Genomic DNA, 16815 nt, shown 5'->3' with positions numbered 1-16815 from the left:
TTAACAGAAGCAACAGTGCACCCAGCATCCGGCTTCCCTTCAGGGTACAGACGTGCAGGCCCCACTATGCTCTGGAGTTGGTTGGTACTCTGTGGGCATGTCACTCAGTTGTCCCATACTGAGCGTAAGACCTGCATCTTCACTGCAGGCCTGGGAAGCAGAGAACCACCTGCCACCTGTAAGTGTGCGTGAGAGTTGGAAAATGAAGCCCCCAGAGGCCAAGGTCTACTCTGACTGCACACTGTCTACCAGGAGCACATTCAAAATAGGGGGCGTGCGTCTCAGTTCACCTGCTGCGCCGCCTGCCAGGAAAGATGCAGACCTTTGTAATGACATTTCTGTTCTCATTTAAATGGTTTTACTGTACTTGGGAAATTCATGGAGATAAGAAAGCTAATTTGACTATATACTAAGGTGGCATTTTTTTGACAAACAACATGAGACAACACAGTGAATCACCAAGCTGCTCAAAAGTTGTGCTTCTCTACTGGAAACACCCACATGCCCGTGGACCAAGGTGTGGACAGAGATGTGCTGCCCACAGAATGGGAACCCGCCTACTATGCAGAGGGACCTGCCATTTGACAGGACACAGTGGATGTTGGGAACTGTAAGTCAGGTTAGGGACAAACACCACATGGGCTCATTCCCAGGGAGCAGAGAGAGAAATCAAACAAAGAGATGAAATAAATAAGATGATCAGAAATGTTTGGACCATGAAACCAATTAGTTGTTACAGAAGGGGAAGAAGAACATGGGAAGGAGTGAGGGCAGGGCCGGAGGCTGGGGCACAACTGGGGCGTAGTGGGGGTGTTCAGTGATGCACACATGCAATGTATGTTCTTGTGAGATTTCAATTCAAAGTTTTACTGAGGTAGAAAACAACAATGTTTATAAAACGTGACTGTACGGAGCCAGGGAAACAGCTCGAAGGCTGGAGCCTGTGCTTGGCGTGCAGGGGGCTGCCAGGCACCAGAGTGAGCCCTGAGTACTGGCGGGACAGGGCCCTGAGTGCCTCTGGGTGTGGCCTAAAGACCAAGGAAAATTTTATGATCACATGGAAGTGACACAAAATTGAGTATATCTCTTAGTTTCAACTGCACCCTCACTCCTGAAACAAAAGCCTAAGTTTAGAGGAATGTGCAAAACTGCTGGAAATGGGGCTGGAGCCACAGCACAGTGGGTAGGGCATTTGCCTTGCACGCAGAAGACCCGAGTTCGATTCCCAGCATCCCATATGGTCCCCTGAGCACCACCAGGAGTAATTCCTGAGTGCAGAGCCAGGAGTAACCCCTGAGCATCGCCAGGTGTGACCTGAAAAGAAAGGGAAAAAAACACTGCTGGAAATGCAGGTCTGAAGATGTATCGATAGTACAGTTAAGGGCTGGGTGATATTTTTAGTTCTGATATGCATCTTGTAACCAATTTTCATAAGTATCCATCTGGCTTTCATACTCACTTTCAGGAATAAATTAGGTTAAAACACAGGACCACCTGTAGGCAGCAGTGGTCTGACCTGGAATCACCAGCATTTAATAAGTGTGACTTGAGGAAATCCCTCATCTGCCTGAGGACTACATCTCATGATAAGAGGCCCACACAGCACCCTGCTTCCCTGGGAGCATCAGGGAGAGATCAAGGGACCCCACTTCTGAGCGGGTCTTCCATGCCTGACACTTACTGCCATCAGATGTAGAAGAGCTGATCTGGTCTGGCTGACCAGTCTGTGATTATCACTTTCCTAAAAATGTCTTCATCTGTGCAAAACACTTATAGATTTGGTTTATTACAAATAGAATAGTATTTAAGGTGACAAAAATTTTGAAATCTTAATGAAATTAACCAAACATACTCAAATAGCTACTAACAAATAGTTCTAATCTTTACAAAAATATCATTCAAACATGAGTAATATTTGAGTAAATTCAACAGTATCTGAGCAACAGTATGAGCTTCTGAGAGAAAAAAAATTTTCTAAATGAAAGCAGTAGCAGGTACAAGTACCTACATGGGCCTATCCCCCCACTGGGAGTCAAGCAGGCACAGACCAGTTATCAGGCTGACTGGTCTTACACAAGACTTATCTTGTGCCTAATTCAACCACATTTCTGCATGTTCTGTTCCAACTTGTATTGCTTTTGGTGGGGGAGGAGGGCAGTGGGAGCTTTGTTTGGGGGCCACACCTGGCAATGCTCAGATGTTACTCCCGACTCTGCACTCAGGAATGACTCCTAGCAGTGCTCAGGGGAACATATGTAGTACCGAGGATGGAACCTGGGTCAGCCGCATGCAAAGATAGCACCTACCACCTTACTATCCTTCCAGCCTATCAGCTGGTATGGCTATAAAGCTAAAAATAACAAACTTACTGTGGAAGATTTAAAATTGCTTCTGGAACATGTGTAAATCTGTTTTGAGATAATTTCAGGCTTGTCATGGAAGAAGGTAAAAAGGGCATATCAGCTGAAAGAAAATTAAAATGAGAGAACCATAAATAGTTTTACTATATTTCCATTAGATTCTTAATATTATAGTTAACAATGCCTTATTGTTTATTTTCATTTTCATTCTCATGTGGTTTCTTCAACCGACTTTGAAAATCAGGGCCTAACTAAGTATCCTTAACACTTCCCACCAAATATTAAAATGATGGGGAGCTAAGGACCACCAAGACCTCCAGGGACCCTAAGGGGGCTCCGGGGCTGCACTTGGCAATTCTCCGAGTACCATGTGGTATTGGGGATAGGACCAGGGTTGGGTACACGCAAGACCAGCACCTTAACCCCATGGACCGCATGGTCCTTGACCACACTCAGAGCAGTCCCTGAGCACCCAGCAGGGTGTAGCCCTGAGCACTACAGGAATATACACACATATGGATCATATTCAGTCTAGAAATGTTTCAAGGGCCAAAGTACTCCAGGGCATCTAGAGACTAGCTCCCTAAGAAACAGAAAGGCACGTGTTCTACCTCACCCGTTTCCAAAATAGGTGGAGCAAAATAAGCCAGTCAAAATGACTTGCCACTGAGCCACTAAGAGTCTTGGGGGTCAGATGCGACGTGAGACAGGTGTTGACAGTATCCAACACCTGAGCTTCCTTTTGTAGGGAGCATTTGTGAAGTATGGTGCGCCCCTGATGTCATCACGGAAAAGCCCACCTCAAGACTGCTGAGTTGTGCACTTGGAGCAAAGAGATCTTGAACATGGTTCCACTCAGGCTTCCAGGAGGGGTCGGTTGATTTGCCCCTGAACAGGTGCCCAGCACCTGGGAACCTCAGGTTTCCTGCCTCACTTGAAGGTAGTAAGGGCTGCTGTTTTTCCCTAAGATGAGACCCCAAATTGGGCTCAGCGTCCGTGGGGACGAGCCACACGCATGGTGCAGACCCATCACTATGGACTCTGAAGGACCCTCAGGGCAGCCCAGCCTCCTCCTTCCAACAGGCACTCAGAGTACGGTGTCTGTGCCCCCTCTGACCTCTGGGGCATCTGGTCACCCCTATGGCTAGACGTGTTCTGCAGGGACACTCATCTCTGGTCTCAGCCCCACTCGAGGGAGGAATCTCCCAGAAGGCAGTGTGTGCGGGACACCTGGAGCCCTGGCCAATGTGCAGTGACACAGACCCGCACCCGCACCACCAGGGGTGCCATGCTGCCACAGACCTCCCCTCTGCACCTCAATCCCATCCAGGCCCCCGCCACTATCTCACTGACTCCTTCTAGAATGCCATGTGCTCCGTGACCCATGAGCATGTGTTTCCACCCTGTTTGAGGGATTAACGGTCCATTTATTTTTATCACCAAGATGCCAGCTTTATCTCTGAACTCCAATCTATTTTAAGGAAAATATCACCTTCGGACGAGCCTCACGCATGAAGAAACCGGCAGAGGAACCCAGGTGTGTGGGACCCGGGGCCGAGATCTCCAAGGCTGCTAGCATTGGGACTGGGCCTTTCCACTCAGATCCAGACTACAAAACCCAGACTATAAAATCAAGCTCCCGATGCGGCTCCGTGACATCTAGAAGCCTAGTTCTCCCTCTTGGAGAACCTGACAAGCTACCGAGAGTCTATTGCCCACACGGGAGAGCCTGGGAAAGCTCCCTGTGGCGCATTCATATCCCAAATACAGTAAAAGATATATACATACCTCTCAGAGAGCCCGGCAAGCTATCGAGAGTATCCCGCCCACACGGCAATGCCTGGCAAGCTACCCGTGGTGTGTTCGATATGCCAAAAGCAGTAACGATAGGTCTCATTCCCCTGACCCTGAAAGAGCCTCCAATCATTGAGAAAGACGAGTAAGGAGAGACTGCTAAAATCTCAGGGCTGAGTATAATAGAGACATTACTGGTGCCCACTCGAGTAAATCGATGAACAACGGGATGACAGTGATACAGTGATCACCTTCAAGTCTCCACCTAAAATGTTCATCTCTGTAAACTTGCAAATGCTGTCCAGGAGCAGAGTCCCCGGGCACTTACCAAGGAAATTCATCCGGGCACTAAAGCTCTCCACTTTAGGGCAGGCCTCCAGGAAGTCTTCTGGCAGTGCGGAGATGAAGTTTTTACTAAGGTTCAAGACCTTTAGTTCCTTTAGACTCAAGTGGGAACACAGCCCTGATATTTTATTTCTAGTCAGAGCAGACAAAACAAAGACTAAGTTGTAGACATGAAACTGCTTTAAAGAAATAATGGAAACAATTTGCCTTCAAAGGAGCATATCAGAGCAGATATTCTTAAGTTACTGCCACGATCTGGGAATGGCGTCTGCTCTGCCACCTCACTGACCACCGGCCCTCCTCCCTCAGAAGCAGCCTCGGTGCATTCTGCCCCCGTAACAGCGCCCAGAGCTGGGAGAGGGGATGGCTACTAACCCTTCCACAACCAGCTGCTCCAGGTTCTCAGCAGCAGTGTCCAGGTGCTCAGGGAGAGAAGTCAGCTGGTTGTACGACAGGTTCAGCTGTCTCAGGCTGGGACACTTCCATGCAGGCTCCAGAGCCACCGAGGGGCCGATGTCATTGCGCGAGATGTCAAGAGTGGCCACACACTTCATCTTCAGCAAGTAGGAGGGGAACGAGGCAAACCTGTTACTGTGCAGGTCCAAATGTGTCAGACACTTTAGCATCTGGAAAGATGGGAATTTAAATGTCAGAATGAAGTGGGTAGTTAAGAATATTACATTATCTAGTATTCCTGCCTTCCTTAGTGCTGGTACCGAAACACATGAATAAGTTTTTGGAAAAAAAAAAAAAACAACTAAAAACAGAATCCACAGGAGTACACTCATGTGTACACAGGAGCACAGATCCAGCACACTGACTGACTGGTCAATCTCTGCCACTCAATGGAGTGGCCAGTCTTCGCAGCGTGGCTCAGAGAGCCCAGAGGAGGTGCATACCGGTCTTCCTGAATGCCCTCCTGTGTCTGACCCTGTCAGGCCCTCTCTGGCTCCTCCTGCTTTAGCTGAGCAGCAGGTGTGTCCCAAGGTGTCGGTCTGAGCAGCTAACAGGGAGAGGGAGACAGTTCCTGCCCTCAGGAGTTGGCAACTTCATGAGGACTGTACAGCCAGGACCACCTCTAACTGGGCAAGCAACTGTGGTGGTGTGGACCAGGTGGGACCAGGCCAAGGAGGAGAGCAGAGCTGCACGGAGACATCACACTGCTCGGGTGACACAGAGGCACTGGGGATGTGGTGGGCGGTGGAGTTCCCTCCCCACATATGCAAGTGCAAGGAGAGGACAGCACTGATGCCGACTTAATCATGCTTCTGTCTCAAAATTACTATGAATTTTATAGGTTATAAAAGGAAAAATATATCTGCAATAAAGCTGGATATAATCCTTTATTACATTTTCAGTTCAGTCTGAAATGGAGTTAAATAAACACTTGAGGGGCTGGAGCGATAGCACAGCGGGTAGGGCGTTTGCCTTGCATGCGGCCGACCCGGGTTCTAATCCCAGCATCCCATAGGGTCCCCTGAGCACCGCCAGGGGTAATTCCTAAGTGAAGAGCCAGGAATAACCCCTGTGCATTGTCAGGTGTGACCCAAAAACCAAAATAATAATAATAATAATAATAAATAAATAAACACTTGAATTAAAATCATTTTTCTGGGGCCGGAGCGATAGTACAGTGGACAGGGCATTTGCCTTGCACGCAGCTGACCTGAATTCAATACCTGGCATCCATATGGTCCCCCAAGCATGCCAGGAGTAATTTCTGAGTGCAAAGTTAAGAGTAACCCCTGAGAATCGCTGGGTGTGACCCAAAAAGCAAATAAATAAATAAATAAAGTAAAATTATTTTGTTGTTGGTACATCTTCCTTGACTTCTCACCTAAAGTTCATAAAAGTGATGAATAAAGTTAATATTCAAAGAACTAGTATATCAGCAATCAGCAGACTTATATCTTAACTCTTACGAAGGGAATTTTAAGCAAAAAGAAAGAAAAATTTTAAACTACATTAATTCAAAACTCAAAGGAAAGCTTTTGTGATGATTGAGTCTTCACATTTTGCAGATGAGAGAGTAAAATGTCCTTGTCACAAAGCCGGCAGTTAAGCCAGAGCAGCGCCACCAAATCAGACTGCACATCTTGTTCTCCTCATTCACTTAACCCTAGGGCCAGCCAGAGAAAAGTGTCTAACATCTGTCTAACACAGACAAGCTCTCCACCCTCACTGTCTCCACCACACCAGAGGGATGGGGTTATAACCCAGCAACACAAGAGAGCCCTCTCTGCAAGCATCTCCATGTGCGAGTCGGTGGCACACACAGAGCCTGGCATGCTGTCACCTCGCACAGCTGGGGAGGGAAGCCTGTGAGCGCGTTCTGGTGCAGCTCCAGCCTCTGCAGGTGCTCCAGCTGGCTGAGGAGCCCACACTTCTGGCTGAGGGCGTCGATGTCTCTCAACTCGTTTGCTGAAAGGTCTAGTGATGTGATATACTCTCTCTCCGAAACCAGAGAAGAAGTGCTGTCGGAAGGTCTTGTGTTGGGCTGAAGCTTCGATGACCCTTTTGTCAAAAACAGACATGAAAATGTAAGAACTCCTCTCACCCAGCAAGTGGCTGCCGACCACCCACTCGCACCAAGCTCCCTTCCGGTGGAAACTCAGCAGCAAAGCAAACGGCAGAGGCACATCCCAGGAGCAAAACCACCGAGAAAAGCAACTCGCAATCAGAGAGCAGAGGGACTGGACAGCAGCTGAGGGGGCTGGAGTGGGTGCACACATGCATCAGGGAAGCAAGAGGAAGGAAACAAGTGTCTTCTGCCACACTGTAAAGGGTCAAAGTTCTAGTCTCCAGTTGTATCTCATTATTCTAGAGTGTGGAAATACACTGGGAACATACCATTTGATGGTAATAAAAGAGGAAATAGAAAATTAGACACAAGAAAATCAGACAATGAGAGGAAATGGAACAAAGTGCCACTATACACTACTCAAAACACCATTTACTTAGGTTATTTTGAAATACTTACTGAGTGAATCATCTGAAGATACTATTTTTCTTTTTCGCTTAAGTAAATTTTCATGATTCAAAATGGGTTCCTATTTTAAAAAAAGACATCTATAATAAAATCAATGTCCATTTTATGAATAGAATATTATTTTCTTGGGGTGGAGAAATAGATTTTTTTCTTGGGGTGGAGAAATACATTATTTTCTTGGGGTGAATAAAGAGTACAGCAGGTGTCTGACCCAGATTTGATAGCTAGCACCCCATGTGACATCCTGAGCCCCCCAGGAGTGATCTTTGAGCACAGAGCCAGAAGTAAGCTCTAAACACTAGCTGAATTAACCAAAAAAAAAAAACCAAATTTTTTTAATCATTTTCCCTAGAAATTACTATAAGATCTAGAGTGTCAATTCTCATGGTATTGTAAGGGGCAGGGTGACACCAAGGGTTTCCAAGATTCCAGCTATAATCACAACTTCAGTTCCCCAGAGAAGTTGGTAACACACACACACACACACACACACACACACACACACACACACACAGTGGAAGTTCACTGACCAATGAACTGGAATGCCTTTGTAGGTTTGGTGAGCAACGCTGCAAGGCAGGGTCTCGATAAAATTCTCCCACACTGATTGAATTTGTCTTTTTTTTCATAAGAAATGAGCCTCCACTTCCTATTTTTAAATCATAAAGGCAAATGAGAAATATTAACTCAATCACAAGATGAGGGATCATAAGTTTAATCAAAATTAAACATTTTCATTCATGAATATTGCCCAGTTCCTTTTCTGTGACATCTTTAAATTATGTTGTCTTTTTTATTTTCAAAGTTCAACTGTATTTTCCTTATCCATGAGTTATATCAAATTGCTGTCATGGACTGAGCAAGTGTCTGTGACAAAGATAAGCAGGAAAATAACACATCCATCATTATTTCAAGGTGGAAAAGAGCCAACTCATATGATAAAAACATACCAGATTGGAAACAGCAAAAGTTTATGTACAAATCTTTAATGAGATTCTTTTGCTTCAGTCAAGTTTTCTTACAAAATTTTCAAATCTCAAATTACAGTGGACTCACAATGTATTATTTTGCAGAGGTTCCAGGGATCAAACCAAAGGCCTCAAACCTAGGAGGCAAGAGCTCCTGCACTGAGCCATGTCCTGGGCCCCTGAGTCACACAGCACCTTGACTAAGCCTCCACTTAACTCAGCACCCTAGGGCTTCATTCATGGAATAAATACTAGAGAAAACAGAGTGAGCAGGCCCAAGCTAAAATGGCCCCTATTTAAAAAAAATTAAATTAAATTAAAACTTAGGGCTGGCAAAGTAAGACGGTCAGAAGTAGGTGGAGGGGCTGGAGCAATAGCACAGCGGGTAGGGCATTTGATTTGTACACAGCCGACCTGGGTTCCATCCCCGGCATCCCATATGGTCCCTCGAGCATCGCCAGGAGTAATTCCTGAGTCCAAAAAAGCCAGGAGTAACCCCTGTGCATAGCTGGATGTGACCCAAAAAGAAAAAAAAAAAACAAAAAGAAGTAGGTAGAGGGCCAGGCTTTGGGGACTCTCAGAGCTCCAGTGCCCCGGGCTGCCCACAGGAGGCCCAGCTGCAATGCAGAGGGTGTGTCCAGCTGTGGGGGTTCCCAGAAGCACAGGCCCCACAGTGCAGGGACACACGGAGAGATTCCTGCCTGCAAGCTCAGCAGCTGTTCCCAACCTGAACCCCCATTTCCCTTGAGTTCTCAACAGAGTCCAATCAAGTTTTCACCTCAGTAGCTACCCGTGGGTGCTGGTGTATGTGTTAAAACAGGAGAGTTTTCAAAGCAAGTACCTTCACTATCCAGGTCATCACTTTGACCAAACACACAGTCCACAAAGGGTTCAGGAATGAAGGCCCAGTCATCAAGCTGGTCAAGGGCTTCAGAACCAGGCCCTTCACTGACGGAGCCTGTGCCCTCAGGCCCTGTGCTACGAGCCTGGCACCTGAGCACCAGCTGGGCCAGGGCGGACCCCATACCTACAGCAAGAGACACACCACAGCTTAGAAGTCAAAATTTACTCAAACAAGCACAGATCACACCAAGGTCCATTATACATTCTCATCTTTCCTGAGAATTCTTCATCTTTACTTTCAAACCCCTTTCCTATTGAGATATTAATTATAATTAGCTGGCAAAAATTGCATTTTTGAAAATTATAAAAACTGACACATTTTTGGCATGGTAAATAAAAGAAGTCTTTGTAAAACTAGGTTTGGGCTAAGAGCTGTAAGCAGGCATACACGACAATATCTAAACGCCCTGCGTGAGCTTCTGGGTGGGTGAGTGAGCACACAGGGACTGTGAGGTAGGGAGAGGAAGGAAGGAGAGGAGGTGAGCACACAGGGGGTGTGAGGCGGGCATGGGACAGCTGTCTGCAGGGCTCACAGGCTGGGTCTGCAGTGAAGGTGGAGAAGAAAAGGCCCCACAAAGCACGTGTTTGGGTAGGTTTTCCCTGTCTTTCTCCTATGCGGAGAGTCGGAGGGGTGTGGGTGTGGCGATACAGGCATCAGAGATGCACAGCTGCACCTCCAATGGGGCTGGGGGCCCAGCTCAGAGCTGGCCTTGTGCCTACAGGCCTGTGCTCCCCCTGAGCTCCCGCCCAGCTGAGCAGACACGGTTTTAATGAAAGCTCGATGGCAGAAAGGGATGGGAAAGGATGGGCAGCTAGCAGATGGACAGTTTGGAAAGCTGCTGGGTGCTCGAGACTTCACGGCTCACTCAGAGCGAGGAACGCCAGCCAGCCAGAGGTGTCCATCCAGAGCAAGGGTAGCCGTGCCCTTACTCCTGAGATACACTCATCAGCAGACTACAAAGTCTACTAGCCTTACAGCACAAAGCCAGGGAGAGAATACAGGGATTCGTGTAGCACCTGGATTTGTTCCCAGCACCACGTAGTGAATGCCACTGGGTGTTGCCCTGCTGGTCCCAGCACCAGGCCCCAGCACTGAGCATCCAGCCCAGTGGGCCAAACCCTTCCAGGAACCCCAAGACCCTAAGCACCACCTCAGAGCACACGCCCCCCCCCCACCACCACCACCACAGGAAAAAAAAAGAAAGTGCAGGGCTGGATTTATCCCCTCACCACAGGGCACCCAAGCACGGCCGGCGGCCCCGGTGACCCTCAGCACCCTACACTGAGCACTGAATACCCAGCCCACACTGGCCCTGAAAGAAATGAGCTATGTATAAGCGTGGTCCCTGAGAAAGATTCCAGTTCTCTGCTCTGCCTCTATAAAATATATTTCTCTAAAATATAAAGAATTTAAATATAATACTATGAAATATATCCAATATCTAACGTTTTGGCCACACTTTTTACTTCAGTGTAGCCAAGTGGAGAACACCTTGCTGACAAACCGCGACAGACGGGCAGGCTGTGCTCCTTACGTGTCTCGCGCCTGGCACTGGGCGTCCTGTCTGGGAACAGAGGGCCCAGCCACGCAGGCTCCAGCCGCCCCAGGCAGAAGCCGCCCAGGCAGATGCTGCTGTTGGCCAGGTCCAGCGCAAGCCTCCGCAAGAGCAGGCTGACCACGGGGCTGTCCCCCTTGCCCACGCTGATGGCCAGTGCAGCCCGGACGTCCTGCTCTCGGGAGCCACCATCGAGCAGCAGCTCCACCAGGCGGGGGCTGCCAGTCTTCTCACACACCTGTGACAGAAGAGACGGGGCATTTCCTATGAAATTCTGTGACTCTAAGCTCCTACGACAAATCACAAGCACAAGTGTCAAGATAAGTAAATTAGCAAGTTCTGCAGTGAGAGAAGATGCCGTAAGAGCTATGAACACAGGGCAATAGTAGAGAGAGGGCGTGCAGTCTTGAACACTCACCTGGCAAATTAGAGGAGGGGTCTCCTTCACTCCACTGGTGTCGGCCCCCAGCAAGAGCAAACACTCAGCCATGACACTGTTGTCCTGCTCGCACGCTCTCTCCAGCATCAAGCCCTTCAGCTCATCCTCCACACTCAGTTTTGCGAAGCACTTACAGCAAAGTCTCAGAAACTAAAAAGAGCAGAAATGAGGAGCAGGGCGAGATAAATACATGTAATATTTAGCATGCGGGTGAATAACAACATGGAACCTGCTGGTCCTTTTGCTCCAGGATGCCAGAAGACATCTGATGGAAAATGACTGAATCAAATGAATGATGCAACAGCAGCTTGGAGAAGGACGGCAGCAACTCCAGGACTGTCAGGATGGTCTGGAATCCCTGGGAGTTTGAGAACAGAAACATCAATAATGGGCAAATAAACAGATCGCATAAAACAGAAAGTTTGCCTCTGACAGCTAAAACTTGTGATGTTCACTTAACTAACTAAATCTATAGTCTATGTTCTTGGAAGCAGTAATTTCATACATGACTCTATAAATCCCCCCAATCTCTTATTCTGAGAGCCATCACAGTGTCAAGTCACCATCTGGCCAAGCAGTAAGGGGCCTACCCCGCTAGCTCTTGGCTCTTGAGATCCCTAGGTGAAGCCTATCTGTGGAACAAAAGCCCTTTTTATTACAACTTGTGAGTGAGGTTTTCCAGATAGCCAAAATTTTTCCCAACAGTTTTGTGTTCTGAAATTTTCAACCTCAAGAGACAAACATGCCTCCTAGATTTTATTTGTGAGTCATCTGAGAGCAGCTCTGAAGGGACCCTGAGGGCACTTTGTAAGTTTTCCGTAAACAATTATAAAATGAAGTAGGGAGTAACACTTCACCTCTCAGAACCAGTAGAGCTTCTGACAGGTGGATGCTCACCAGCTGAGTCTGGGAAATGTATGGACTTTGACTCTGTATTAGTTACCTTAGTGTTCAACAAAGGTCAACCGAACTTCTGATTTTTTATTATCATTCAATATAATGATGATACTGTCTACATACTGAAAGCATTTTTTTGAGCTTCAAGGATGAGAAGTTCCTACAGGTACTCACTTCAGTGAGAGCGTTCTGAATGTCTGCAGGTCCAAGGAGGCTGTGTTCCCCACCTCCCCCTGCACACATAAATGAACACTGCTGTGTGCAGAACTACAGATTCAAATATAAAGCTAAAATCCTTGCATGACCATATCAAATATTGGCAGGCCAGATCCAGTCAATTGCCAATCGTTTGTAGACCCTAAAACACATGCCTAGATTGAGCAATAACTTCTAAAAAACAATCCCTTCTCCAACCAGTTCTGAGGTTGAACACTTCATGGAAATCAGGTTTTCAAAAATACACCATAGGCTTCTTTAGTTTGCTTGTTTTGGAGGCCACACCTAGCTGTGCTCAGGGTTTACTCCTGGCTCTGCACTCGGGGTACCAGGCATTGAACCCGGTTGGCGGCGTGCAAGACAAGCGCCATACCCTCTTCTACCTGCACAGCCCCTAGTCGTACCTAAGGAGGCTCTGCGTCAGAGCCGTTTAATTCTATATTATCTCACCAATGAAAATGTTTCCACAAAGATTGGTGCTAGATGTTTTTATTCCCGGTCACTGCTGCCACTTGTGAAAGATCAGCCCAAATTTCCACTATTTATAAATAAAACACTGCAAAATGGCCAGTGATTCTCAATTCACTAGAATGTTCCCATTAATGCAAAGTGGATTTACACCTGCTACCTAGAGTCTGCAGAAGCTCTGACAGCGCCCCCCAGAGGCACCGACCTTCATCTGCACATCAGGGGCATCGGCGAATCTCTGCAGGCTGGACACCAGGATCTTGGCCAGCAGATGCCCTGTGGCTATGCATAGATTCTTCTTTGTAACCAAACAGCCTATGAGACTTAAACCCAGACACTGAATTTCTAGAAGAATCAAAGAAAACAAACAAAATGAAAAATGTAAATTTCAATACAAAAAAACTTGAAGGGCCTCCACGCGCAGCTGAGGTCAGTATAAACCCACCCCGAGTCACGGTCTCACCTTGGCTGTCGGGGAACATCTGCACTGTGTGCATCACCGTGTCAACAGCACCCTCCAGAGCCAGCACCTCCAGGGCCTCCGGAAAACAGGCCATAGAAGAAATTACTTTTAATCCACACTTCTGAATCCCAGGATTTCCAATGAACTGAAATCAAAAGAGCGACGTACAATATTTACAGTTAAAATGAAGTAATACTTAATTTAAATAGTCTTACAATTATTAATTGATAAAAACCACCAGAAAATGGAAACTTTGTTTTTATTTTGTGGGGGGGTCACACTCAGCGATGCTCAGGGGTCACTTCTAGCTCTGCACTCAGGAATTACCCCTGGCCATACTCAGGGGACCATATGGGATGCTGGGAATCGAACTCGGGTAGGCCGCGTGCAAGGCAAATGCCCTACCCGCTGTGCTATCACTCCAGCCCCGAACATGGAAACTTTAAAACAACTTAGAGCACAAGTTTAAAGCTTCTCCTAAAGCACAAGTGCCATTTTGTTGAACATCCGCCATCTTACATCTGCATGTTCAGTGCCAAAGATGTGTCACCATTTCAAACAAAAACATTTGTCACGCCCAACATTCTGATGGGTGGACCAGCCTTGGGGGTGTGCTGTCATCCTATCTGGTCTCCAGACCATCAGCTTCCATACACACTTCCACCATTGCAAAATGCCTGATTTTAATTTTTTTTTAATTTTTTAATTTTATTTTTACAAAATTGGGGTGGAAAAGACTCTTTGGGCGGCTCTCTCCCTGCACGTCCTTCCACTCCTCAGACAAGGACGGCAGAGAAACACGCCCAATGTCATCCATTTCCCCGACACACCTGCTCTGTTCCCAGGTTGCAGATGACAAGTTGATCTTGATTTTTCCCTTTTCCTAGCACATAGAGTAATTCCTGGCTTAGTACTCTGAGTACTCTGAACTTTTTTGTTTGTTTTTCAGGTCACACCCAGTGATGCACTGGGGTTACTCCTGGATCTACACTCAGGAATTACTCCTGGCAGTGGTGGGGGACCATATGGGATGCTGGGAATCGAACCCGGGTCGGCCGCATGCAAGGCAAATGCCCTATGCTCTGCTATCGCTCCATCCCTACTCTGAGCTCTTAGTACTCTGAACTCTAAGGATCTTCTGAACAAACAACAAAAATAACAAACATACAGCTGGAGCGATAGCACATCGGGTAGGGCGTTTGCCTTGCACGAGGCCGACCCGGGTTTGATTCCTCCATCCCTCTCGGAGAGCCCGTCAAGCTACCGAGAGGATCCCGCCTACACAGCAGAGCCTGGCAAGCTACCTGTGGTGTATTTGATATGCCAAAAACAATAACAACAAGTCTTACAATGGAGATGTTATTGGTGCCCGCTCGAGCAAATCTATGAGCAACAGGATGATAGTGACAGTGACAGTTGTCTAAAAATCAGGCATTTTGACACCAGAGAGATGCCTCCATGCCCTGCAATAGGCTGTCTCACCCAGGGCAACCCAGAGGAGGGCTGGTGAGTTCCCCTCCCCGTTCCAAAGGAGCCCCAGAAGCCCAAAATCTCTAGAACCCAATCACCGCTATGCTCATGATCTCTCTCCATGGCTTGGTCTAGCCTCACCCTCAAGTGAATCTGCTGTATAACGTATTTTAAATTGCAGAATTCCTGGAGCATGCAGACACATTTGTGGCTGGGTGGCATCCCATGTAACACAACACATTTGATGGAGTTTAGAGTAGAAGGCAACCAATCTTAGGGGGACTGGCTCAACCTTTAACCTTTAACAATATCTTGGTAATCTGCTCCAAGTTCAAAATGCACCACAGATTTATTTCATGCTAAAAATCAAATCAGATTTGAATTTATCATGTGCTCTTCAAGTCCTTAGGACTCTCACTTCTGACAAGTGCCAGCTTGGCTCTTGCTACCTTGAACTCTCCTGAGACTAACTACATCAAGTGTAGTTCACTGTGACTACTGATGTGTAACAAGAGATCTGTCTTCCTATGCATAAAAGGGAATCCCAGAAAGACCAGAGATCGTATGCAGGTTAAGGCACTTGCCTTGCACCCTGCTGGCTTGGTTCAACCTCAGAGCCACATACAGTCACCCAAGTACTGCCAGGGGTCACTTCTGAGCACGGAGCTGGAAACAGCCCTCAGCCACCACCAGGGGTGACCCAAACCCTCCCTGCAAAATGGATCATAGAATGTAGAGCTACATATCATCACATATGAATGGTTTGAGGCTCTTCCTGTTCCTGGAGCGAGCAGATGTCATTGGGCAACACTAGCACGTGACAGGGACAAATGGAGACGTTACTGGTTCCTGCTCGAGCAAATTGAAGATCAATGGGAAGACCAGTGATACAAGTGATGATGGAGCTCAGGTAAGTTACTTGATAACTTAGAAAAATGGTACTTAATTACTGACAACTTCATAAATTTGAAAATATGTATTAAAAAGTAATGTGTGTCATATTTATAAACCTAAGGACTTTTTTCACTTACCTAAGAGTCTACCTTAAAAATAGCGATACATTGCATTTCCAGTCAAATGGGAACTAAAATCAATCCATTTGTACTCAGCAAGAGCTGTTCAATCAAAAGGTGGAAGTTGGCAATAGAAAGACAGACACCTACAGACAATTAGTCATTGTTAATGAGGTCGCAACCATTAATTAATGAGGTCATAACCATTCTATGACCTCTGCCTCACAATTCTCCAAGATTTTTCAGAGAATTCATAGATAATATTAAATGTGTCTCTAATAAGAAAACTAACCAAATAAGCAGAAAATACAGCAGCCCCTTTACTATCTGCCTGCTGAGTTGATCCAATTCAGAAAAAACTATCCAGAATAAAAATGAGTGGAGAGCTGACATATGCCTGGAAAGAAAGCCCAGACCTCAAGAGAAAGAACCCATTGAGCAATCAGACAAAGCCACAGGTCCGATGCCATGCGGGAGGTGCTGAGGCCAGTGGGATCTGCTCATGTCACCAGGGACAAGGCTGGTGGGGCCACTGCCCTCACCAAGGACACAGAGCCAGAGAGAGACTCCAGAGACACCACCAGACTGGTTCCAGAAAGGACCAACTTAACTTCCACCCAAACTCCAGGTCGAGATTCATCACAAAATGAAACAAAATTATACAAGATTACATTCCAGAATTAATAGAAGGTGGGAAACTAGATGTATTTGATAAACAGACAATTACCCTGTAAGCATTTAGTCTGCTACCACATTTTACTATTAAAATAACATTACAATAAATAGTCTCATCTAAGCTTTGTACATATGTGCACCTATATAATAAATTCTTACAGTGGAACGGGGCTGGAGCGATAGCACAGCGGGTAGGGTGTTCGCCTTGCACGAGGCTGACCCAAGTTTGATTTCTCCGTCCCTCTCGGAGAGCCCGGCA

The 16815-nt window shown here is 46.8% G+C and overlaps 1 protein-coding gene across 1 annotated transcript in view; it reads right to left on the bottom strand.

The window, feature by feature from the left end:
- LRRK2 (leucine rich repeat kinase 2) overlaps nt 1-16815 on the bottom strand; it is a 143107-nt gene that overhangs the window by 88611 nt on the left and 37681 nt on the right. The window contains exons 15-26 of the mRNA XM_055118275.1: nt 13399-13543; nt 13141-13280; nt 11584-11712; nt 11334-11504; nt 10895-11153; nt 9298-9483; nt 8019-8137; nt 7480-7549; nt 6796-7013; nt 4875-5125; nt 4483-4631; nt 2370-2463 (exon numbers count right to left, since the gene is read on the bottom strand). Coding sequence (XP_054974250.1) covers nt 2370-2463; nt 4483-4631; nt 4875-5125; nt 6796-7013; nt 7480-7549; nt 8019-8137; nt 9298-9483; nt 10895-11153; nt 11334-11504; nt 11584-11712; nt 13141-13280; nt 13399-13543 — 1931 coding nt within the window. The remainder of the gene's footprint in view (nt 1-2369; nt 2464-4482; nt 4632-4874; nt 5126-6795; nt 7014-7479; nt 7550-8018; nt 8138-9297; nt 9484-10894; nt 11154-11333; nt 11505-11583; nt 11713-13140; nt 13281-13398; nt 13544-16815) is intronic.

This window comes from Sorex araneus, chromosome 10 (genome assembly GCF_027595985.1).
Source record: "Sorex araneus isolate mSorAra2 chromosome 10, mSorAra2.pri, whole genome shotgun sequence".
NCBI lineage: Eukaryota > Metazoa > Chordata > Mammalia > Eulipotyphla > Soricidae > Sorex > Sorex araneus.
The sequence above is the reverse complement of the archived record's forward strand: the minus strand, read 5'-3'. Positions and strand labels throughout refer to the sequence as shown.